This window comes from Sus scrofa, chromosome 14 (genome assembly GCF_000003025.6).
Source record: "Sus scrofa isolate TJ Tabasco breed Duroc chromosome 14, Sscrofa11.1, whole genome shotgun sequence".
NCBI lineage: Eukaryota > Metazoa > Chordata > Mammalia > Artiodactyla > Suidae > Sus > Sus scrofa.
In genome coordinates this window covers 133334113-133360323 of record NC_010456.5, presented here as the reverse complement: position 1 = coordinate 133360323, position 26211 = coordinate 133334113, and the positions used below count along the sequence as shown (strand labels likewise).

Below are 26211 nucleotides of genomic sequence, written 5' to 3'. Positions count from 1 at the left end.
GGCAGCCTTGGGGGCAGGCTCCACCCTCCCAGGCTCTGAGGCTCCAGGCAAGTTACTGTCTCTTGGACTCAGTTGCCTCCTCTGTAAAGAGGGGATAACATCTCCTTTCTGGGGTTTTTGTGGGGAAATCACGTGTGCGGAGTGCAGCTCACACAGTCCACAGCGAGCGCTCAGCAAGCATTAGCTCTGAATTTTATTTGCTCTCTTGGATTTTTTTCATGTTTCAGTTATAGGAGTTGGCAGATATTTTTAAAGGATCAGGTCATAAATATTTCACTCTTTATTGGCCAACAAGCAAAGGGGAGGCTATTATGTCAGTACTTAAATAACCATTAAAAAATATAAAAACCATCTTCTCTCTTGGCCGTGCAGACACAGATGGTGGGCCTGCCCTCACGCGGGCTGTAGCTTGCCAACCTCTGCCATAGGACTTCGTGGTTCTGGAGTTCTGGTTGTGGCTCAGTGGGTTAAAAACCCGACTAGTATCCATGAGGATGCAGGTTCAATCCCTGGCCTTGCTCAGTGGGTTACGGATCCAGCATTGCCATGAGCTGTGGTGTAGGTCGCAGACGTGGCTTGGATCTGGTGTTTCTGTAGCTGTGGTGCAGCTTGGTGGCTGCAGCTCTGATTCTACCCCTAGCCTGGGAACTTCCATGTGTGGCAGGTGCAACCCTAAAAAGCATGCACGCACACACACACACACACCCCTTCACGGTTCTGCAGATGGTGCCTCCAGGAAGCCTGCCCTAAATGCCTGTCTTTTGCTTTCCTGTATCTCTTCCTCATGCTCCTGGGCCCCACCTCTCTCACATCACAGTGATTCCTGAGCCTGGCTCTTCTCTTCTGAGAGGCTACATGGGTTTTGAGTAGGGTCTCTGTCTGATTCACCACAGGATGTGCTCATGTTGGAAGCAGCAGCATTTGACCAGAGTAACAAACCTGTTTATTGAGCATCTGCCCCATATTGGAACTAGTGTTCTCTGGGGTGGAGAGCAGATGCTCCAGTATGTTAAAGTGGATTCTCCATGGTTCTCACCAGCAGGACTGGTCCTTCGCAGGAAGTGCTTGCTCTTTATCTGTAGGGAAGAAGCTTGATTTCCTGCCATGATGAAAATAGCATGGTTTTCCCAAAGCAGTACGTGCTGGTGAATGGGGGCGCCCTCAATGTCTTCCTCGTGCCTGGGTTGGGTGAGATTTGAGGCCCCTGCCAGGTAGCTTGGGGATTGACCTACTCTGTGTGTGTGTGTGTGTGTGTGTGTGTGTGAGAGAGAGGGAGAGAGAGAGAGAGAGAGAGAGAGAGAGAGAGAGAGAGAGAGAGAGAGAGAGAATCTTGAGGGTTTTTCATTGCAACACAGACAGTTCGGTTTTTCATCCAAACCCTTGCTGTGAGCCTTGCCCGTGGTTGTGGGCCAGATGGCCCTCTGGGGCTCAGCGTGGTCGTCCGCAGACGTCTGGCTGAGCTGTTGAAGGCAGTGGAGTGAATCCTGGTTTCCTTATCCTAGAGGAGGCAGAGCCGACATGGTCTCAGCTGCCCTGCAGATGTTGTGATAAAGGATCACATCTGGATTTCAGATTCCTTTGGAAGTGAGAGGGGAGCCAAGGAGCCAGAACTGGGACTAAGTGTCGGCTCTCTTGGGGCCTCTGTTGGGAAGTCTGAGCGACGTGGACCCTGGAAAAGCCAGGGCTTCTCTGTCCTTACTCTTTTCTCTGCTTTCAGCAACATCTCAGACATGCCTGAGAAGTTCTTTTGTCTCTAAAGTGAAACATAGGTCCTTTTAGGTTTTTCTAGCTGCTTCTTGCAATTGGGAGAGATTTGTTTTGTTCCTCCCATGGTTTTGGGGTGGCGGGGGTCCGAGCAGGGGCCCTGGACTCTTGCTGTCTGCAGCAGATGGCACACTGATGTGTTATTGGTACCGTGTGGGCTGTGTGGCCAGCCCAGGGCCACTGGCATCAGGAGCCTCGGTCAGAAACCAGAGCCACCGTGGACGTGCCAGCCTAGAAATACCTCCCAGACAAGGAGTCAGGGAACAGAGCACTGGTTTGGTGGCACTGAAAGGTTCCATTCATTTCTGTCACCCCGTGACCCCAAGTGTAGTTTTGTCTGACCCAAGCTCCCACTGGGCCCCACTGGAGTGCTGGACTCCTCTGAATCCTCGTGACGGAGGCAGCACCTGTGCTCTTGCTGCCCTTGGAGTTTTGTTTTTGTGACGCTGTCAGCCTTCTCTCCATCTTCTCCAAGCTTCTATGACGAAACCCTTTGTAGACTACATTGCTGATTCTGGGATGGATTTAGCAGAAAACCCAATTCGCCTTGTCATGAGCTAAAACTCTTTTAAATAACCTGCTTGAAGTGGATGTTGTTCTAAAATAGATTTCTTTCCTGGCACATTCAACATTTTGACAATGAGAGTAGGAGTTGTGAATGGGTTGTGAACTCACCTAGTATCCCTGAGGATGCGGGTTTGGTCCGTGGCCTCGCTCAGTGGGTGAAGGATCCTGTGTTACCATGAGCTGCAGCGAAGGTTGCAGATGCAGTTCAGATCCCACGTTGCTGTGGCTGTGGTGTAGGCCGACAACTGTAGCTCTGATTCGACCCCTAACCTGGGAACTTCCACATGCCACGGGAATGGGCCTAAAAAGCAAAGAAAGAAAGAAAGAAAAAGGAAGGAAGGGAGGGAGGAAGAAAGAAAGAAAATGGTGCATGCACCTTGGAGAAAATTTGGAAGATGCAGAAGAACATAAAGAGGAAAATAAAAGGAATCCACAGTCTTCTTTTCCAGAGGTAAAACCACCATCAGTATTTTGGAGTCTATCTCTCTAATCTTTTCTCTGTGTGTTTGTGTGTGCATGCGCATGTGTGTGTGTGTGCACGTGTGTATGTGTGTACAGAACCACAATCGCAGGTATGTTTGTAGATCATATAAGTGCTTTTTATGACATTGAACTGGTTCTGTTTTGCAACCTTCTGTTCTCTGGAACGACGCTCCATGAGGGCTCCCTGCTTCCAAGAGAGAAGTCAAGGGCAGAGCCAAACTACACGGTTTATCGGTGCCTGTGTACAGTCAGGCAGGCTTCTCCAAGGGCGGAGTGAGTCAGGTGGCAGAGAGAGGTACAAAGCACTCCCTCGTGCGAGCCAGGAACAAAGAAGTGTTCCTTTAAGCAAGTGCCTACAGGTTTAAAATGGTTTTATCTTCCTGGAGAAGGGTTTTTACCTACTTTTGTAAATTGACTTTCTCTATAACTAATACTATTTTTTGATTAAAAAAAAAACCTATTTTGTGTGACAACCAAGAAGTTACACAGCAAAAAATTTATGTTTAACCCTTGTTTGTTTTTTAAAGGGCCAGAATAGTATAGAAAGGTAGAATGATGCATTCTGAAAGTTTGAAAGAACTAGGCTTTGAATTCATCTGAGCTGGGCACTTTTCATAGAAGAAATTCTTTAATAATTCTTGACTTTCTCTGAGGGCTCTTCCTCTATCCATCAGGTTTTCTGTTCTTTTGAGTTCATCTTAATAAATTTTCTTTTTCAAGCTACTGTCACTCCATGAATATATCTTCTTTAGGATATTTTTTTTTCATTTATTTTAGAGCAGTTCCAAGTTTACAGACAAAGCAAAGTGCAGAATTCCCATGTACCTACCCTCCTGCTCTAGTTTCTGCTGTTAGCAACACCTTGCATTCATGGGGTACATTTGTGACAACTGATTAGAGTATTGATACATTTTTACTAACTAACATCCATGGTTTGCCTTAGCGTTCACTCTTCGTTTTAGCATTTTGTGGGTTTGGACAAAGATGGAATGATGTGTATCTGCCATGTATCACGCAGAGTAGTTTCACTGCCCTAAAGCCCTCTGTGTTCGTCCCATTCATTCCTCCATCCCTCAAACCTCTGTCAACCACTGTCTCTAGAGATTCGTTTTTTCCAGAATGGCGTGTACCTGGACGCCTACAGTTATGTAGCCTTTAAAGATTGGTGCCACTTAGTAATTTACATTTACACCACCAAAAAAATCAGTGTTAATTCTCTCCATTTTTTATTTGTTTTAGTTTTTTTATCCTTTTTTTTTTGTCCCTTTTTTTTTTTGTCTTTTTAGGGTCGTACCTACAGCATATGGAAGTTCCCAAGCTAGGCTAGGGGTTGAGTCAGAGCTGCAGCTGCCTGCCTATGCCACAGCTCATGGCAATGCCAGATCCATAACTCACTGAGTGAGGCCAGGGATCAAACCTACATCCTCATGGATACTAGTCAGATTCGTTTCCGCTGAGATGATGGGGGCGCCTGATTTTTTTTATCCTTTAGATAAGCCTTTTGAGATCTTCGCAGACTTGTTACCACATCTGATGTCATTTTCTGCAGTAGTATTTTTGCTCATACAGCTTTGTGTAGAATATGTTATATTTTATTGTGAGATAAAATGTATATAGCAGCCCATAAAATGTATGTTCTGTTAACAAATATTTATAAAGCCCATCCCTCTGTAACCACATGTGTCAAGAAGTAGAGCATCCTCAATCTTCCCATCATATTTTTATTCCTTCGACTCTAGAGTAGCCTCTTTCCCAACTTTGTTAACATTTTCTGTTTTCTTTATAGTTTTACCACTGATGTTTGCATTTCTAAATGAATTAGTTGAGCCTATTTTAAAAACTTATATAAGTAGAATGGTGCCGTGTGTGTTCAGGCATGTCATGTAACTTTCTATCAGTGTTATGCTTGCTTACTTTGTTCAGTTTCACTCCGTCATAGGAATACACAACAATTTCTTTATCCATTTTAATACTGAAGGACATTTGGCTTGTTTGCAGTTTCTATCTTTTATGAAAAGTACTACCAGTGAAAATTCTTGTACACACATCCTGGTGCCCATGGGCATGAGTTTCTCCTGGTGTGTATACGTTAGGTGTAGAATGACTGGATTCAACTTGACAGTTGACAAATGCTAAATTGTTTTCCTCAGTGGCCATTTCATCCTAACCTAACCTCCCATCAGCATGCAGTGGCTCCACATCCTGAACAAGCATTGTATGATCAGACTTTAATATTTTGCCAATCTACTGCATGTATAATGGTGACTCACTGTAATTTCATTTGCATTTACTAATTTTTAATGAACTTGAGCATCTTTGCATATATTTATTTGTCATCTGAGTATTCTTTTTTGGTGAAATTCCTGTTCAATTTTTTAATAGATTTATCCATTCTGAGTATGAGTTTTGACTTTATAGTTTTTGTAGCAAATACATTCTGTTTTTTTTTTTTTTACTCTTTGTTCTATGGACTCTTAATAAATAGAAATTCTTAATTATAATGTAGTCAAAGATATTAGTCATCCTTATGGTTGCTACTATTTGTAATTGCTTTAAGAGATCTCTTCTTATCCCAAAGTCATAAAGACATTTTATGTTATTATCTAATGCTTTCTTTTTCATTTTCTCTTTATGATTTAGGTCTTTATATACTTGGAATGGATTTTTTTGTTTATTTATGATAGAAGATTAAAGTTCAATTTAATTCTTTCCTTGTAAGTACCCAAATAGAATAATGATTGTTTTCCCACTATTTTGCAATTCTGCCTTTATCTGTTTGCTGTCCAATGTCCACCTGTGCATGGCTTTGTTTTCAGGCTCCCAGTTCTGTTCTTTATCATATGTTCGTTTTTCTACCTATACATAAAATATTTCACTCTCTTAAGTACTATAGCTTTATAATAATAAATCTTGATATCTGATAGAGCAGAACTTTGTTCTTCAAAAAGTTTTGGTTATTCTTTTTTTTTTTTTTTTTTTTTTTTTTTGTCTTTTGTCTTGTTTACGGCTGCACCTGCAGCATGTGGAGGTTCCCAGGCTAGGGGTCCAATCGGCCTATGCTGCAGCCACAACAATGCCAGATCTGAGCCGTGTCTGTGATCTACACCACAGCTCACGGCAATGTCGGATCCTTAACCCACTGAGCAAGGCCAGGGTTGGAACCCACAACCTCATGGTTCCTAGTCAGATTCTTTTCTGCTGCACCATGATGGGAACTCCAGTTTTGGTTATTCTTGAACCATTGAGTGTGTTTGTACACACACATACACACACACACATAGTTACACTATCTTGAAAAGCTCTCCTGGAATTTTGATTAGAGTTTCATTAATTCTGGAAAATCATCTTGGAGGAGAATTTACATATTTCTAATCCATGAACATGGTATATCTCCCTGTTTCTTAGATCTTTTAAAATATTTTTCAATGCATGGGTCTTGCACATTTTTAATAGATTTATTCTTAGATAATTGCTGTCCTGTAATGCTTTTAATTTTAGTTTTCTAATCCTTTATTGCTAGTGTATAGAGTACAGTTGATTTCTGTATACTAATTTTATATCCAGCAACCTTGCTAAACTCACTAATTATAAATTTAAATATTAACTTGGATATGGGTACAAAATCAATATCTACTAAATCATGACCATTTTCTCTTTTTCCTTTCTATTTTAAGGCTTTTATTTACTTTTCCTTATTGATTTGACTAAGACCTTAGTTCAGAAATAATAGGTCTGTCCTCATAGGTTTTAATTCTGCCCTTGGATTTTTAGTTTTTTTGAATTGGCTTATTTTAAATATTTTTCTATCTGTTTTTGTTTTTTTCAGCATACTCTTTTTATGGCAAATAGAGGCCATGTCTCTTGTAATATACTTAGAATGAACAATGTATGGTATGGGAAAATATTTTTCTGGTTATTACATCAAATTATTTCTTTTGGAGTATTTTAGATGGTGTACCTCTTTTCATGTCCTTCTTGTAGAATTTTTATTCCTTAAGACTAAACTTCAGTGTTTTGTCTTTTACTTCTCTTTGGATGAGGCAACATACAGTCAGATTTTTTCCACAGGGGGCTGTCTGAGCCCATCGTCAGATCTGCAGACCAGGTCAACATGCAGAACCCCCAGTACAGTTTCTGGTTTCTGGTGGCATGGGTTTTTTGGTACATATTTCTGCTCTCTGAGGTACCCGTTTCTTCCCTCACTGCTGGTTCTCGGATCTGATGGGGAGCATGGGGAACTATAATTACCTTCATATGTTGTTATTGGTGTTCTTGTCTTTGCTCCAGACTGCCACTGCGTGACAGTGTGCCCTCCCCCTACTTCCTGTCTAGTTGGTTTTTTGAGAGTTTCTGATCCAAACAGTTGTCGAAACTTGGCTTGGGGGAGAGGTGAGCACCTGGCCACCTCAGAAAGCCACATCTGAGCTTTGAAGCCGGGTGTCCGATTTTCCACTTGCTGCAGATCCTGGGTTTCAAAATGGACCCATGCAAGAGGGGGAAGGGTTTTTCTGTCCCTCCTCTGGTCCTTTCCATTTTTTTTTTTTTTTTCTCAACTGTCTCCATTGGTTTCCTGTGTGGTGACTATTCTTCACATCTGGCATTAGGTTTAATGCATTGTTGGGAGTCTTTCTTTACCTCCATATTTATAGGTTTTGAGGATGAGTTTGGGAGAGGTTGCAAAAGTTTAAGCTCGAGTTCCCAAAGTCTGTGATGCCTCCGTACAACTGATGATTTTATGAGTTATGTTAAATAACCCTGAACATATTGTGAGAAAGTTTTCCCTTTTAAGATTCCTTTTAGAAAAAAAAAAAACCTTTTTATTTTGAAACAATTCTCAACCCACAGGAAGTTGCAAACAAATGGGTCTTGTGTGGCCTTTGTTCTGCTTCCCCCAGTGCTGACATTTTGCATAACTGTGGTGCAGTAACAAAATCAGGCCATTGGCACTAGTGCAATCCACAGAGCATGATTGTACCAGTTATACGCACGCTCATGTGTGTGTATGTGTGTGTGTGTGTGTGTACATAGTCTTGTGCAGCTGTACACAGATGTAGCTTCATGGAAATACCACCACAGATACAGAACTTTGCATTGGAGTTCCCGTCGTGGCGGCGCAGTGGTTAATGAATCCGACTAGGAACCATGAGGTTTCAGGTTCGATCCCTGTCCTTGCTCAGTGGGTTAACGATCCGGCATTGCCGTGAGCTGTGGTGTAGGTTGCAGACGCAGCTCGGATCCCACGCATCCCGCGCTGCTGTGGCTCTGGTGTAGGCCGGTGGCTGCAGCTCCGATTTGACCCCTAGCCTGGGAACCTCCATATGCCGCGGGAGCGGCCCAAGAAATGGTAAAAAGACAAAAAAAAAAAAAAAAAAACTTTGCATCATCATAAGGCTTCCTGGTGCTACCTCTTGACAGCCTCACCTCCTCCCTTAGCCCCTAACTCCTGGCAACCACTATTCTGGTCTCCACTTCTATAAATTTGTTATTTCAAGAATGTTAGATAAATGGGGGGATGCAGCATACAGCTTTTGAGATTGGCCTTTTTCCCTCTCCATAATTCTCTTTTACTCTTTCTGAATTGGATAAGTAGACTTAGTTTGGCAAGAATGGGATGTAGTGGTCAGAAAAAGCTAAGCCTGTTAAAAATTATTGTTATTGAAGTGTACCATACGTACAGAAAAGTGTAGAAATCGTAAGGGTACAACCCACTGGGTTGTCACCTACACCACTCCCATATAATGTGAAAGAATCGGTCATTAAACTCATTTAGATCAGAAACAGAATATGACCAGAACCTCAGATGCCCTCCTCCTGCTTCTCTGCAAAGATAACCTCCCTCAGAGATCACTTTAACCTGTTTCGAACTTAATATTCATGAAATCATACATTGCATACTCTTTGTGGCTGATTTCTTTCACTTGGTATCATGTTTATAAATTTCATCCATGTCCTGTTGAGCTATGGCCCTATTTATTTTCATTGGCTTATAGTATTCTAGTGCATGACCACCCAGAGTTTATCGAGTCATTTTCATATTAGTGATCATTTGAATTGTTTTTGGTTTTGACTATGCCATGTAGTGCAGCTGGGATCATTCTTGCATACGTTTTTTTGGCGTATGTATGAATGTGTTTCTGTCGGGTATATTCCTAGAAGTAAATTACTGGGTTTTAGGGCATGAGTATCTGCAGCAAATAGTCCTGGAGAGAGTTTTCCAAGTTGGTTGTACCAGTTAAAGCTTGTGCCAGCATTATTGCTTCACTTCCTCACCAGCATTGATATCATGTCTTTCTAGTTCTATTCGCATTGGTGGTTGTGTACTGGTATCTCCCTGTGGTCTTAGCTGGCATTTTCCTATAGGCTAGTGACTAAGGCTTACTCACCACTAAGATATCTTCTCTTGCGAATGCCTCTTCAGGTCTTTGGCTCATTGCTCTTTTTGATTTATAGAAGAGGTTTTTTTGTTTACTAGCTTTTCTTAAAAATATTATGGATACGGGTCCTTCGTTAGGTAGAAGCATAGTGAATACATTCTTGCACTCTTTGGCTTACCTTTGCCTTCTAGTAATCACGTCTTTTGAGTAACAGATCTTCTTAAGTTCAGTATAGACCAGTCATCAATATTTTCCTTTAGTGCTTTTGTTTCATGTTTAAATTGTTTTTAAATGGCGGCACCCATGGCACAAGGAAGTTCCTGGGCCAGGGATTGAACCTGAGCTATAGCTGTGACCTACGCCACAGCTGCAGCAATGGCGGGTCCTTTAACTCTCTGAGCCGGGCTGGGGATCGAACCCACACCTCTGCAGCAACCCCAGCCACTGCAGTCCTATTCTTAACCCACTGCATCACAGTGGGAAACCTCCCCCCATGTTTAAATATTTTTTACCTACCCCCAAATCATGAACATGTTTTTCTATGTTATGTTCTAGTAATAAGGTGTCTTTTGACCTTAACATATTTCTATTAAAATTACTTGGTTTAAGCAAAAATAAAGCAATAGTAATTAATTAGGTCATAGTGCATGAAAAAAATTCATGAAGATGATAAGTAAGTAATTGAGGTTTGAGAACTGCTATTTTGAACCAGCAATTCTTTTTTTGGCTTTATAAGCGACGTGTAAAGAACAGATTAATTTCCCATGATGATGCAAACAGTTATATCAGCTTTATTGGATTGTAGGACAGATGTGTTCATTGACCCAGGCTTTGGGAATTCAGTGATGAGAACTCATCGTGGCTGCCCTGGGACATTGACAGTGAGGTTTGTACTTTTAAAGGGGGCGTGGGTAGGGTGAGAGGTGTGGGCGTTGGGGGACGAGGCCTCCTGAGCTTTTCAAGTGAGGCAGCCGCTGATCAGCAGTCAACGCCTCTAGACTGGGCGGCTCTGGGCAGGCTCCTGGCCTGAGCGATGTTTGCCAGGGCTAGCTGATACCAGCGCCCCTGAGAGCTTCCTCTGCCTGATCCCTGGGGGGCCTGGGAAAGGGAGTCTCTGAGCTCGTGTAGCCTTGGAAGTCAGAGACCCCAGCCAACCAGCTTCTGAGGGTCTCCGAAGATGCCCTTGGGAGCTTTAGATCAGGGCCTGGGTCCCTCTGCCCTCTTGTGGCTCAGAGTCTCTGGGGAGAAGTCTAGGCATCTTTATTTTTCTCCTCAGAAGATTCTGACGTTGAGTCAGGGCGAGAACTGCTGCAGGGAGGGGTCCAGAGGTGAGGAAGGAGCTTCCCAGGGCGATTAGATGAGGCTGGGATGAGCATCTGCACAAGAGCTGGAGGGAGACGTGCTCCCTGGGGAGCAGCGGCGTCTGAGCCGCACAAAGTGCCACTGCTCACACTTCCCAGTGCACCCCAAGTGGCCTCTGCACTCTTCACTGATCAAAGGGAATGTCAAGTTCAGAAAGGCCAGAAAGAACGTCCTAAGTCAGGGCTCTTTGGTTTATGGTCGACAATGAGCACAGTCGTTCGGGACGGCTGTGAGCTGGCAGGGCCCTGGAGGTCTCGGAGGCGTCTCTGCTCCCCTGCCAGCAGACAGCGTAGCAGGCCAGAAGGCCTCAGAGTCTGAGCTCTGCTCTGCCAGCTGGTGACACCTGTCCCAGCTCTGCTTCCCTTCTTCCATGCGACCCCGAAAGCCACCGTGCAGCTTGCGTTTGGATCACACTGTTGAGTTTTCAAGTCAGAGGGAGGTGGTGTAAAAACCCAGGGGCCTGGGATTTTGTTCCACTTGATTTTTAAATTCTAACTCAGACGCTTACGAGCTCCTTAACCCCGGGATAAGCCTCTTGGAATTTTCATTTGTTTCTGTGTAAAATGGGGGTGGGAGAGCCCATCTGTCCTTATGAAGATTGCACAACAAAACGTCTTCAGAGGGTCTGGCTTAGGGCGGTGGCTTGCATTGCTCCCTGAATCACAATCCTCCTGAAAATAATTTTCATAGACTGTTCTCCAAGGAAGATATACAGATGGCCAGCAAACACATGAAAAAATGCTCAACATCGTTGATTATAAGAGAAATGCAAATCAAAACTACCATGAGATACCACCTCACACCAGTCAGAATGGCCATCATTAATAAGTCCACAAATAACAAGTGCTGGAGGGGCTGTGGAGAAAAGGGAACCCTCTTGCACTGTTGGTGGGAATGTAAACTGGTACAACCGCTATGGAGATCAGTATGGAGATACCTTAGAAATCTATCCATAGAACTTCCATATGACTCCACAGTCCCACTCTTGGGCATCTATCCAGACAAAACTCAACTTAAAAGAGACACATGCACCCGCATCTTCATTGCAGCACTATTCACAATAGCCAAGACATGGAAACAACCCAATTGTCCATTGACAGAGGATTGGATTCGGAAGATGTGGTATAGATACACAATGGAATACTACTCAGCCATAAAAAAGAACGACATAATGCCATTTGCAGCAACATGGATGGAACTAGAAACTCTCATAATGAGTGAAATGAGCCAGAAAGACAAAGACAAATACCATATGATATCACTTATAACTGGAATCTAATATACAGCACAAATGAACCTTTCCACAGAAAAGAAAATCATGGACTTGGAGAATAGACTTGTGGCTGTCCGGGGGAAGAGGGAGGAAGTGGGAGCGTTCGGGAGCTTGGGGTTATTGGATACAACTTGGAGTGGATTTACAAGGAGATCCTGCTGAGTAGCATTGAGAACTATGTCTTGAAACTTAAACTGCAACAGAACAAAGGGTGGGGGAAAAATGTATACATGTAAGAGGAACTTGGCCCCCATGCTGTACAGAGGGAAAAAATTAAATAATAAAACAAGAAAAAAAAAAAGAAAATAATTTTCACGACTTAACTCTCCTAACAGCCTTCCCGCTACACAGATTTCGGGCCTTGGGATCAGCGCTGAATATCTGTCCTGATTCAGAATTCCAACTTAAACGCCTTCTTCTCTTTTTTTTTAAATCTTTAATTTTGTTTAGGTTTTATGGAAGTCTAGCTGATTTATAAGGTTCTGATCATTTCTGCTGTACCCCAAAGTGACCCAGTCACCCGTGTACACACACCCATTCTCTCTCAGATGCTTTTTCCGCATGGATTATCGGCGAATATTGGGTGGGGTCCCCATGAAACCCTCTTTTCTGACGGTGCCGTCACTTCTAGGTCGCAAAGCCCTTCAAGATGTTAAAAGCAACAGGCACTTCTGACTCATTACAGAGCTCGTGGCGGGAGGTTGGGTGGGGGGGAGGTTCCCGTCGTGGCTCGGGGGTAGTGAACCCAACTAGGATCCATGAGGACTCGGGTTCGATCTCTGGCCTTACTCCGTGGGTGAAGGATCCGGTGTTGCTGAGGGCTGTGGTGCAGGTCACAGGCAAGCCTCAGATCCCACCTTGCTGTGGCTCTGGCGTAGGCTGGCAGCTACAGCTCTGTTTGGACCCCTAGCCTGGGAACCTCCATATGCCGCGGGTGCAGCTATTAAAAAAAAAAAAAGAGCTGGTGGGTACAAATCATCATTTATAGTGGGGACAATAATAAATACATGCCATAGTGCTAATACCCATTTTGTAAAGTGGCTGCAACGCAGAGAGGTTGAGCAAGGGGCAGATCTAATTAAATGCATGTGCGCGTGTGCGCACCTGTCGGAGGGGCGATGCGGAATGAGGTCCGAGGGCCCCACTTTGCTCACTTCCTTGGCAACAGAGCCCAGGCCTGGGAAACGGTGCCCTGCTCAGCACAGGCTGTTCTTAGAGAGCCGAGCTCGCTGGAAGAGAAAAGCGGAGTCATCTTTGATGACTGTCACTCTTCTCCAGATTATGGCATCTCCCACCTCTAATTAATATTTTCCTCAAGTGTTCTTCTCACACTTTTTTTTTTCTCCCCATGTTCTCCTCGCCCACATGCTTCTCAGGATTAGAGCCTTTTTCCTCTTAGAAGTAACAAAAATTTGACTTGATGGTGAAGGAGTTTATTTCTGTGGGAGGAGCAGGGAGCTTCTTGAGGGCTGTTCAGGGGCCATCCTTGGACAGACTGGCCCAGGAGTTGTGTCCATGGTGAGTTCCGGCCAGAGCCGCTCCGTGCAGGCTGGCTGGAGACTTGGCAGACGGGGGTGGGGAGTGAGGTGCGAAGAGCTGGGAATGAGTTTCCCATGGATTTCAAGCACTCTTTAAACCGAGTGCTTGTCTCCTCAATTGACTTACAGTCTTGATGATGATACCAACACATTATAGTCCCACAAGGATGCTAGGACGCCATCCCTCCACCTGCCCGTGTGACTTGTTGATTGCAGATATTTAAATTAAGCTTTGGAATACTTGCATCTCCTCCATTTTATCTGATCCTCAAGGCAGCACTTCTGTCTTCCTCAGTGACCTTTTCTAAGGATGGAGAAAAGTCCTGCCTGTTAGCAGGTGGTATGGTGATTGACAGCTCCTTGGGCAGGGGCCCGATGTGCCCTTGAGAATTTTAAAACCAAAGGAATTCCAGCTTCCAGCTCCAGCTTTGCATTGCATTTGGAATTCTTTGGCAGATCGAGGGCCCTGGGCTCTTTTGAGGGGTAGTCACTGCATGGAGCGCGTTCTTACTGTTCCGCGTATGTGCGTGTGTGGGTGTGTGTGTCTGACACACTATTTCAGCAAGAATCCGAGGTTATGATGGGAGGGGGCTTAGTTTTCTAGGCATTTGTCTGAAGACGCCCTTTTCACTACTGACAGGCAGCAGGTTCTAGATTCCAGTCGCTGCCCTTGGATGCAAGAGTTGCCACTGAGACTTCTGTTAGTGTAATTATCTCTCATTTCCTAGAAGTTGTGGACAAGGCAGGGACCGTGGCTGGAATGGGGCCGTTTGTCTCCTTTCTATCCTCTCGGCCCTTCCCAGTATCCCGAGATCCCAGGGCTCACTCCCATCTCAGCAGGGACCCACATGGCTCTTTAACTTGCCTCTGTCACAGTAAGAATTTCTTTCTTTTCTTTTTTCTTTTTTAGGGCTGCACCTGTGGCATACGGAAGTCCCCAGGCTATGGGTCAAATTGGAGCAGCAGCTGCTGGCCTATACCACAGCTCACAGCTCACAGCTCACAGCTCACAGCCAGATCCTTAACCCACTGAACCAGGCCAGGGATGGAACCTGTATCTTCATGGGTACTAGTTGGGTTCATTCCCGCTGAGTCACAACAGGAACTCCACAGTAGGGATTTCTAGCCCTTTTTGTGGCTTGTGTTCGTTTACCCTGCTGCGTGTTTTTCTCTCTCCCTGGGTCTGATTGGAAGGCAAAAGCATCACTTGGAAGTTTCCAGCCCGATTGCAGGGTGGGCGGTGAGAATAGTAGCCCAGGACTCAGGAGGCCTGGGATCTGCCCCCAAGGCTGCTGTTAGAGCTGTTATCCCTGGGGACCATGGCCTGGACTGGGATGACGGCTGAGGGGTGGCCCAAGTGCCAGAATCTTATTCCAGAGACAGCTTGGACCCAGTAAACTGGGCCGAGTAGCCGTTCTCAAAATTACTGGTTTTGCCAAGAACAGCAGACAATAGGTGCTTTTTTATTTTTCCTATTTCTATTGCTCTGCTCATTAGTGTGCCCAAGACAGGGGCCAGAGTTGCTGAAACAAAATCAACAAGTTCTGATGAATTGGCAGAGCTCAGCCACGGGATGGCTCTGAAATTTCTAAGCAATAACGCTCCCTGGCTGAGTCACGCCGAGGAAGGATCCTTAATTGGCAACAGCCTCAGACAGTAGCAGGGACAGCATCAGACAGAAGGAAAATCAGAGCAAAAACACCCGGGGGGGAAAGGCCGGCAAGAAGAAAAGGGGTGTGATGTTGAGAGTTGAATGGACAGTATTTGTCCGGAAACCCCGCGCATACCAGTGGGTGGGGCTGCACCCAGAGCGGGAGTTCAGGGGAGACAAAAGGACGTGGCCGGAGTTAGAAAAAAAGAAGTTCGTCTCTGTCCACATCTGTCCTTGTTTTTAATCAACACTGTCCTTTCCAGGTTGCCCACCTCTTGGTCTGGAAACCTTAAAAATCACAGACTTCCAGCTCCACGCGTCCACTTCGAAGCGCTACGGCCTGGGGGCGCATCGAGGGAGACTCAACATCCAGGTACCAGCTCGCGGGGAAGGCTTCTGACTGCAGGGCTAGTTGCTCTGGCCCCAGACGCAGCGGCGGTTTGTTGAGTTCGGGGCAGACTCTGTGCCTGGCATTTGACGCGAGTTAGCACGCATTCGCACAGCGGGCGGGATCTCGCCACAGGGCATCCTCATTTTGCAGACAGAGAGCCCTGGGACTCAGGATACGGCGAGCGATGAGGTGGTCAAAAGGATGCTGCTGGTTCCTGAACCTGCCTGCCACGGGATCTGCGTGGAAAAGGCAGGAGGGGACGCTGAGCCCCTGAGGCCATGGGCAGGCAGCGGCTTTTGCCCTCTGTCGCTTCTCTGCCAGTGCTTTTCACCACCACCACCCACGCCTCTTCCAGGCTGTTCTGTGGCTCCTTCCATCATGTTCTGCCAGGTCAAACCCTTATTGGCTCTTGTTGTGCTTGGCCTCCCTCCCTGATGCTCAAGGCCTTCATCACTGTGGTCCTTGCTGCCACCAAGGTCCTGCTCCTGCCCACCCCCCAGCCCCAGGCTCCCTCCGGGTACCGTACACTTCCTGGCTGCAGGCCATTTCCCAGGCAGGTCCTGCCTGCAGCTCCCTGCCCCCACCTTGCCCCCGTGGTGTAAACCCCAGTTCATCCACGGTATCGTGTCCTAGTGATGCTTTAACAGCTTGTCATAAACGTAGCCACTTAGACAACACAGATTTGTTCTCTTTCAGTTCTGGAGAATAGGTGTCTCACGGGGCTCAAATAGAGGTGTCGCCAGGGCTGTGTACCCCCCTAGAGGCTCTCGGGAAAAGCATTTCTTTCCCTTTTCCCCTTTCTAGAGGCGCCCGTCTTCCTTGCTCATGGCCCCTTCCTTCTAAGCCAGCGAGGGCAGGTTGAGTCCGTCTCACTCTGGCACCTCTCTGGTTCTCCCTTCTGCCTCCCTCGTCCGCTTTAAAGGATGCTTGTGAGAACACTGAGCCCACCAGGCTCATCCAGAACCCTCTCACCAGATGTCTCCCAAGGGATCATCTTGGAACAATGATCTCACGTCCCTGAGCCCCAGTGGCCTCATTAGGTGCCCATCTCTGGCAACCTTGACTGCAAATGCAGCCTTCCTTTCCCTTGGCAGCCAAGTAACCGAGCTTATTCACAGGTTCTGGGACTAGCAAGTGGACGTCTTCACGGGGGAGGGGGTGCTATTCTGCCCGCCCATCCAGGACGCCTGTCCCTCCTGCTCCAGCTCCCGCTCACCCGCCCCTCCTAACTCCGCATTTGCACCTGCGCCGTCCTGTGTGGTTCTCTCATATTTTAATTTTCTTTCCAACTGATCCATAACTGTGGGTGGCTCCCAAACCCTTTGGCATGCCTACCATCTCAGCCTGACCTGCCTCCTAGGCATGACCTTGATTTCGGGCCATCAAGACTGTGCTCAAGGCTCAGAGCTTCTAAGAGGCAGAGCTGACGCCCCCTTCTCCCAGCGGTCACTCTAAACGTGCTCCTGGCAGTCACTGTGGACGAGGCCCCTTCCCAGGGACCCCCAGGCTCGGGGCGTCTGAGTAGAGCTCCCACTCCAAGCATCTCTTCCCCTGCTCTTGACCACATCAAATCGACTGTCAAACCACCCCGCCGTCACCACGTTTCAGTTCAGGACAGTTCGGGCAGAATGTTTCCAGAACTAACTTGAATGAAATCTAAAGTTGGTGTAAAAATATTCATTCTTCTGGAGTTCCCGTGGTGGCTCAGTGGTAACCAACCCAACTAGTGTCCATGAGGATGTGGGTTCCATCCCTGGCCTCGCTCAGTGGTTAAGGATCCGGCCGTCATCTGACGCCTCAGAATTCTTTCTCTAGCAATGAGGTCAGCCTTGATTAAAGAGGAAGCGTTTGCGTTCACCGGCACTTCTGGTCAGAAAGGGAGCGGCCTCGTTAGTCCTAAAGTTGTGGGAGGCTGGGCAGAGGGCGAGGGTCTTGTGTTTCCAGTTGGGAACCCCATGGGCAGAGTGGACAGGCTGTATGTGGCACAGTCAGGCAGGCTGAGTCCAGACCTTGGCCTTGACATGTGTAGGTAGATTTGGGGACTTTTGGAACAATGATCTCACGTCTCTGAGCCCCAGTTGCCTCATCAGAAAAACGGGAGTGCTGGGAGTTCCTGTTGTGGTGCAGCGGAAACAAATCCAATGGGGAACCATGAGGTTGCAGGTTCGATCCCTGGCCCTGCCTAGTGGGTTAATGATCTGGCATTGCTGTGAGCTGTGGTGTAGGTCACAGACACGGCTTGGATCTGGCGTTGCTGGCTTGGATCTGGCGCTGCTGTGGCTGTGGTGTAGGCCGGTGGCTGTGGTGTAGGCTGGCAGCTGTGGCTCCAATTGGACCCTTAGCCTGGGAACCTCCATATGCCATGTGCGGCCCTAAAAAGCAAAAAAAGAAAGAAAAATGGGAGTCCCAAGCGCGCTCAGGGTTCCTTGAACAATGAAATTAGGTTGATTTCACTGAAATTATATTGATGCTTTTGAAACATTGCCTGGATCATCTCACTCCTCCGCTTAAAGCATCTGGTAGCATTAAGGATCCCCTTCAGTGGGTCCCACCTTCCAGAATCAGTGCTTCCACCACCACAGGGGCTTGCAAATGCCTCGTCCCACTCATGCAGTTTGAATGCGGTTTAAAAATAACCACTTTTTCTCTCACATCTGAGTATTTGGCAGGCGTGTCAAGCTAATGGGATCTGATGTGTGAGAAACACCAAGGTGTCAGAATTAGAAACTGAGTTTAAACGCATCGAGTGCGGGATGTGAGCGAGGTCAGTCCAGCCCTTTGCTGGTCAGGCTCTGCAGGCAAGAACGTGGTCCCCCCAGAACGCGGGCTCCGAGTGCGTCCTGGTGCACCTGCTCATGAGCTGAGAGGCGTTGGGCAAGATGCTTGCCTTTGCCACCTTCACAGAGTCTGAGGAGCAAAAGGAGGAAGAAAGAGAACCGTCCCCAGCGATTCTCAGATGCCAAGTCCATGCCCACTAGTAGCCATTCACTGACCTGGCCATGACGAAGTGCATTTGTGTTCCAGAACAGTGTGGCCCTAAAAGAGCAGAGAAGAAAAGCTGCTGGAGATTCCCTTTCCTCAAGCTACCCTCAGTCTCTAGCAGAAGGAGAGCGAGAATCGGCTCTGATAGTTGTTGGCGCTGTGCTGAGTGCTTTACCTGGCTTATTTTGTTTATTCCTCGACATGAGACAGACTGTTAATTGTTTTTATTAGCTCTGTCTCTTAGAAAACAGCCACGTGGACCCGTGAGTCACTCGGTTAAGATTTCCCAGGAGAGGCAGGATGTGAATTCAAGCTGGAGCCGTTGCCCCAAACAACCCCATAAAACTGGCCCAGCCGACAGCTCATGTTCCAGGCACCCCTGGATGGTTGTTAAATCGTGTGCAGCTCTCTTTTCTGACGTTTATCTCGCCTCGGTTTACTCACGGGTTGTGTGAATCTTGTTTATCTGAGTTTCCCATGCTGCCACGGCACCGGGTCTGCACGTAGGCATGTGCCACGTAGACATTCCCGGGGCGCTGCTGCAGTGCCAAGGGCACCGTGGCTGCTGTGAAGTCTTCTCGAGGGAGGAAGTGGTGCCCATCTCAGTGTTTCATTATTGCAGATTTGCTCCTACGCGATCGGCAAATACGGCATGACGTCATCAGGACACGGAAGCAGCCTTGGCTCATGTCCCATTTTTGCCATTAGAGCAGTGGTTTGTGGGGCCGGGCACCAGCCTGGACCCCAAGGGGCACCAACACAGCCTCGGGTGGAAGCCTCAGAAGAACTCAGTCCTGTTCATGGTACTTGTCATCCGTGCGGCTCTGGCTCAGGGCGGCCACGTGCTCTGTTCCAGGATGCTTACTGCTCAGGTCCTTTGCCGGTGTAGCCCTTGTCCCCACAACCCAGCAGCTTCCTTTCTTCCTCACACCCCCTGCCTTTGTACTGCCTTTGCCATAGTTTTTTTTTTTTTTTTCTAATGAAAGTTGCAATGTTTATTTCAGGTTCTCTCTCTCTTTTTTTGTTTTTTTTTTGGTTTTGTTTTTTTTTTTTGTTTTTTTTTGTTTTTGTTTTTGTTTTTTTTTTCTTTTTAGCCACACAGGCAGTATGTGGGAATTCCTGGGCCAGGGATTGAACCTACACCGCACAGCAGCAACAAGAGCCACAGTGGTGAGAACGCAGGAGCCTCAACCCGCTAGGCCATCAGAGAACTCCCTGCCGTAGTTTTTAAAGATCAAATTCTGTCATTAGAGCTGTATTTAAAAAAATTTTTTTAGCAAGATGTCTTCTTACCTGTCTTAGTGTTTTTAAAATTGATTTTTTTTTTTTTTTCTCTTTAGGGCCGCACCCGCGGTGTATGGAGGCTCCCAGGCTAGGGGTTGAATCGGAGCCACAGCTGCCAGCCTACACCACTGCCACAGCAACACCAGATCTGAGCCGCGTCTGCGACCTACACCACAGCTCACGGCAACACTGGATTCTTAACCCACTGAGTGAGGCCAGGGATCGAACCCACAACCTCATGGCTGCTAGTCAGATTCATTTCTGCTGAGCCACAACGGGAACTCCATAGAATTGACTTTTTTTTGCTGTTCTTGGGTTACAGAGCTGCATAGATTTTGAATCTTATTTTTCCTGTGGACTTGGTTTTCATAAGTCCGAGATTTTGCAGATATGAGCACTTACTGAATTGCATCTGCCATGTTAAAGTAGAGACACTCACCCCTGGGTTAGTCCCTTTGGGTGGCTGTAGAAGAATGTCATAAGCTGGTGGCTTATGAGCAACACAGATTTATTTCTCAGAGTTTTGGTGGCTGGAGAGGCCAAGATCAAGGTGCTGGGAGACTGGGTGTCTGGTGAGGGCTTGCTTCTCGACTTACAAACGACTGTTTTTTCCAGCGTCCTCATATGGTGGAGGGGGCGAGGGAACTCTGTGGGGTCCCCCTTTTTTTTTTTTGCGTTTTAGGGCCGCACCCCGCAGCATATGGAAGTTCCTGGGCTAGGGGTCAAGTTGAGGCTACAGCAGCCGGCCTACCCCAGAGCCACAGCAGCAACAGAGAGACCCGAGCCTGTCTTCGACCTACATCACAGCTCATGGCAATGCCAGATTCTTTTTTTTTTTTTTTCTCTGTCAAACTCCTTTTATTTTCATTTTCATAGTTCAAGCTTTTAAAGGTTTTTTTATATAGAGGAATATTTTTGATGTGTGTGAGAACACATTACACATTTGTCCAATGTAAACAATTAAGGACAATAATTTAATATCACAAAATTCCAATCAAATTTTTGTTTATTTTTGCTTTTCCCGCTGTACAGCATGGGGATCAAGTTACTCTTACACGTATACTTTTTTTTCCCCCACCTTTTGTTCTGTTCCAATATGAGTATCTAGACATAGTTCTCAATGCTACTCAGCAGGATCTCCTTATAAACCTATTCTAAGTTGTATCTGAATAATGCCAGGTTCTTAACGCCCTGAGCAAGGCCAGGGGTCGAACTCACAACCTCATGGTTCCTAGTTGGATTGCTTTCTTGCTGTGCCACATCAGGGAACTCCTGCGGGGTCTCTTTTATATGGGCACTAATCTCATTCAGGAGGGCTCCACCCTCGTAACCTAAGCACCTCCCAAAGGCCCCATCTCCTAATACCATCACCTCGGAGATTGGATTTCCACACATGAATATGGAGGACATAAGCACTCAGTCTGTAGCATACTTCTGTCCTCATTTTCAGCACAAAGACTTGGACAGAGTAAAAGCACCTTATAGATCAACTTATAATTTCTCTTTTTCACAGGTAGAATTTTGCTTGTGTCGATTTAATAATATAAGCTTAGAGGAGAAGCCTGGGTTTACTTTTCTGTAATTTTATTTCTCTTAGAGTATAGTTGATTTACAGTGTTGGGTCAATTTCTGCTGTACAGCATAGTGACCTATGCTGTATATATTCTATAAATCTCTCTCTCTCTCTCTCTCTCTCTCTCTATATATATATATATATTCTATATATATATATTCTTTTTCTTATACTATCTTCCATCGTGTTCTACTTCAAGAGATTGGATAGAGTTTCCAATCTCTGTGGCTGAGGACTTGTCTCTTGTGGGTTGGACTTCTTTGCTATATAGGACCTCCTTGCTTATCCATCCTAAATGTAATAGTTTGCATCTACCACCCCCAAACTCCCCATCCATCCCACTTCATCCCGCCTCCCCCTTGGCAACCAGCATGGACTGTTGGTTAGAACGTTGTCTGTTCTCTATGTCCATGAATCTGTCTCTGCTTTGTAGACAGGTTCGTTTGTGCCGTGTTTTAGATGCATATAAGTGATATTGCAGCACTGTTCACAATAGCCAAGACATGGAAACAATCTAACTGTTCATCAACAGATGAATGGATTAAGAAGATGTGGTACAGGAGTTCCCGTCGTGGCGCAGTGGTTAACAAATCCGACTAGGAACCATGAGGTTGCGGGTTCGGTCCCTGCCCTTGCTCAGTGGGTTAACGATCCGGCATTGCCGTGAGCTGTGGTGTAGGTTGCAGATGCGGCTCGGATCCCGCGTTGCTGTGGCTCTGGCATAGGCCAGTGGCTGCAGCTCCGATTCGACCCCTAGCCTGGGAACCTCCATATGCCGCGGGAGCGGCCCAAAGAAATAGCAAAAAGACAAAAAAAAAAAAAAAAAAAAAAAAAAAGATGTGGTACCTATATACAATGGAATACTACTCAGCCATAAAAAGAACACAATAATGCCATTTGCAGCAACATGGATCCAACTAGAGACTCTCATACTAAGTGAAGTAAGTCAGAAAGAGAAAGACAAATACTGGATTTACTTTTCATCAGTACCCTGGGACAAAAGAGATTTTCAGGAATTCAAGGGAGGGATCCAGTTCAGCCGGTTGGCTAAGGTTCGTCCTCTCACAGGGATTATCCTGCCCATGTGGCCAGGATCCTTTAGACAGGACTCACCTGTGAGACCGTGATCTCCTTTACAAACAACCATTGGCTTCTGCTCTGGGAGAAGCGCAGGCAGATTGGAAATGAACATTCCGAATCTCAAAGAGAAAATGTCAGTAATGACCTCTAAGATCACGCTTGGAACGTTTGCCTGTGGTTAGTCTCGGGAGGTAACTGCGTTCAAATGGGTCATTTAATGGCAGCTAATCACCTGTCCTGACCCAGCAGAATCCTCTAAGGACCCTGAGAGATTGTCCATCGCTCATAAATATCACTATTCTTTGAACGATGTATCCCACCACCATTGTTATGTTGGATGCTTTTGGGGCAGCTTATAACAGCACTTGACATTTCAAAGGGCTGGGTTGCAGTTTCACTCTTAAGACTCTAAAGTCCTGCTGAGTGTAAGTCTGACATGTGATCAGAAGAAATGAAATGCCTACCGAGAGCCTGGCTGGCCCCCAGGATGTCACCGTCATGCCTGCCTATTATAATATTATAATCAGAAAGGTAAGAGGGTTGATATTCCAATAAGAATTGAGAAGAAGGAGCTGGCATTTGGGGGTCACAAGAAAAACACAAGCGTTAACACCACCAGATGACTGTGATGGCTGGTCCCCATCATTTGACTGTGGCTGAGGACTTGTCTCATGTGGGTTGGACTTCTTTCTAACTGGAGGAAGCATCTGGTTATGGTAATAGCATCTGTCTGAGCCTTTTCTCAGCACTGCAAGAATGAAACATAGCTCTTCTTATTAATTATTCCATTCAGGGAATTCTACAGAGCACCTGAATGCTGGCTTTAGAATCCATTTCCAGAGTTCTGATAACCTTTTTACCTGCCGTGAGGTGTAAGCCATGAAGATGGCTGATGCCCGTGGCTTCAGATAAACCCACAGGGAGTCGGTTATGAAACGCTGAAAGGGAGTTCCTGTTGTGGTTCAGTGGAACGAACCTGACTAGTATCCATGAGGCTATGGGTTCGATCCCTGGTCTCGCCCAGTGGGTTAGGGATCTGCCGTTGCTGTGAGCTGTGGTGTAGGTCGCAGATGTGGCTCGGATCCTGTGTTGCCATGTTTGTGGTGTAGGCCAGCAGCTGCAGCTCCAGACCCCTAGCCTGGAAACTTCCCTATGCTGTGGCTGTGGCCTTAAAAAACAAAAACCCAAAAAAACACAGAACCAAGTTTTATCCTGGTGTCGAAGTTCACATCGTACATACCTGTCTCTAGTTCCTCTTTAGCCCCAAGGTACCTGGTGACCACTTCTCACCCCCTGCCCAGACGTGGAGACCAGTTTTTTTTGTTTGTTTGTTTTTGTCTTTTTGCCATTTCTTGGGCTGCTCCTGCAGCATATGGAGGTTCCCAGGCTAGGGGTCCAATCAGAGCTATAGCCGCTGGCCTACGCCAGAGCCACAGCAATGCGGGATCTGAGCCGCATCTGCAACCTGCACCACAGCTCACGGCAACGCCGGATCCTTCACCCACTGAGCAAGGCCAGGAATCAAACCTGAAACCTCATGGTTCCTGGTCGGATTCGTTAACCACTGAGCCACACGGGAACTCTGAGACCAGTTTTTTTTATCCTGACAGGGACTGTATGGAGACCACCCAAGGCAGCACGGTTTTCTCAGGCATCACCGCACATGCCCCCTTCTCCTTCCCAATACTGGAGTCACCTGCACCCAGGGTCTTCTGACCCCAGAGCCTGTCCGTCCCTTCATACCATCCCAGTTCTCCGGATGTTAGCCTCCAGCTCCTTTCTGGCTGCACGAATCCTTGCAGTGACTCAACCAGCCCTTGCCGGGGGCTGTTTATGTGCTGGGTGCTGCAAGGGCGAAACTCATCACAGTGGGTGTAGTTTCCAAACCCAGGAATGTCCTGCTTGCTCTGATAGAGCAATTTCGTGCTGCATCTGGTGTCCAGAAACAGTCTGGGACAGTGCTTGGATGCCCTGATGCTGGAATTGTGGGTATTTGAATTCGTATGGGAATAACAGGACCAAATATTTTAGATCATGACTTTTGGAAAATTCAAAATCAGCATTTGTCATCATGATATCAATGGGTGGTTCTTATTCTCCGAAGCTTGCATCAGGAACGCGGAGAGCAGTGAGACGAGCTAGGTGCAGAGCAGGGTAATGCGGAAAGCGGGGCCCTGAGGTAGCAAAAGCACCTGGCCTGTGGGTCATAGGTCACTCTGGAACCACAGGACTCCCGGGTGCAGAAGTGAACTCTCTTCCACTCGCTATGTGAATGTGTCTTTATTATTTTACTAAATTTCCTTCAATCGATATTTTATTTCATCTTCAATATATTCAGAGGGAAAATGTTTTAAAGAAAAGGCATTGAAGTCAGAGGCTAGCTAACCTGCCCAGACCTTACTGCGGGCTAGTAAGTGCAGAGCTGAGACTCAACTGGGAGGTTTCCAGCTACAGGTAAATACTGTTTCCATGCATCTCAGGCACAAGAGGGTTCAGGTTGCTTACCAGCTTGTGGTGTCCCCCCACATCCCCTCTTCTGGCTCTTCTCCCTGACCCCTGGCTTGAGCATCCCTAGAACCTTCCAGGCCCACATCCTGGCAGGACCCAGAGACGTCTGAGGGGTGTCAGCAGTCACCACATGGGGTATTGTGTCCATTCTGCTGGCACAACCGAGCTGTGCCTTCCCAATTGATGCCTCGTGGGGATGGGGCCTCTGGGCTGTCTGTCCAGCCATATGCAGACTGCCAGACTGTCCCCTGGACACACACTGTGGGAGTCGGGGGTACAGGTCATTCTGAGCTAGGGCTTCCATGGATGCAGCACTGCCCAAGCAGAGACTGCAGTGTGGGGAGAGGAGGAAGGATGGGGAAGGGAGAGGGGGAGGCAGGAAAGAGCAGAGCCGAGTCTTTCTTTTATTCCTTTATTTCACTAAAAACCCCACCTCTTGGGGACCTTATCTGTGCCAAGCAGGCGCTATCATGAGTCCTGGGGAGATGGTGATGGACAAATCCAGAAATAGTCCATGATCTCTCAGCGAATGTTTACAGAGGACCCTCTGGGTGCTGGGTTCTGTTCTAGGTCCTTGGGAGCAAAACAGACAGAGAGTCTCACCATCTGAAAGCTTGCAGTCTTAGTGGGAGGGAGGCACATCAAAGCAAGAAATGCAATACAATGTGAATTTTATAGTAGTTAGAAGGTGATAAATGCTAGGAGAGAAGAAAAAGACACTTACAGGGAATTCCCACTGTGGCTCAGCAGATTAAGAGCCCTACTAGGATCCATGAGGATTCGGGTTTGATCCCTGACTTCACTCAGTAGATTAAGGATCCGTGAGCTGTGGCGTAGGTCTCAGATGTGGCTCGGATCCCGAGTTGCCATGGCTGTGGCGTGGGCCAGCAGCTGCAGCTCCAGTTTGACCCAGGAATTTCCATATGCCGCAGAGGTGTCCCTAAAAAGGAAAAAAAAAGAAAAGAAAAAAGAAAAAGAAGAAAAGCGAAACTTAGCCAGCAGTGGGGTCTGGCTCTTGGGAGGGACGGGTTATAGTTAGAAGTGATCCAGACCAGCCTCATTTGGGAGGTAGTATTTGGGCCCAGTCGGCTGGAGGATCAGCAGGGAGTCAAGTAGCTGTGGGAGGAACGTTTGGACAGGGGTGTGGCCTGAGTAAAGGCCCTGTAGTGACAGCAGGCCTGGCCTCACCAGTTACCCAGGTTAGTGCGGCTGGAGCCCAGAGTGTGGCGGGAAGGAGACGCCAGCCCAGAGGTGACATAGGGAGGACTTTGGCTTTTATTCTCGAGTCAATTGGGGGAATCACAGAACGTTTTCGGGCCCAAGAATGATGTGCTCTGCTTTCCAAGTGCAAAGGGGCAGCCTGGTCTCTGTGTTGACTTTA

The 26211-nt window shown here is 46.8% G+C and overlaps 1 protein-coding gene across 4 annotated transcripts in view; it reads left to right on the top strand.

The window, feature by feature from the left end:
* The window catches only part of CPXM2 (carboxypeptidase X, M14 family member 2), a 129858-nt gene that overhangs the window by 16055 nt on the left and 87592 nt on the right, over positions 1–26211 (top strand). For all 4 annotated transcript variants that reach the window (XM_021073605.1, XM_021073606.1, XM_013983826.2 and 1 more), the window contains one exon: positions 15276–15385. In XM_021073605.1, the coding sequence (XP_020929264.1) occupies positions 15276–15385 (110 nt within the window). The remainder of the gene's footprint in view (positions 1–15275; positions 15386–26211) is intronic.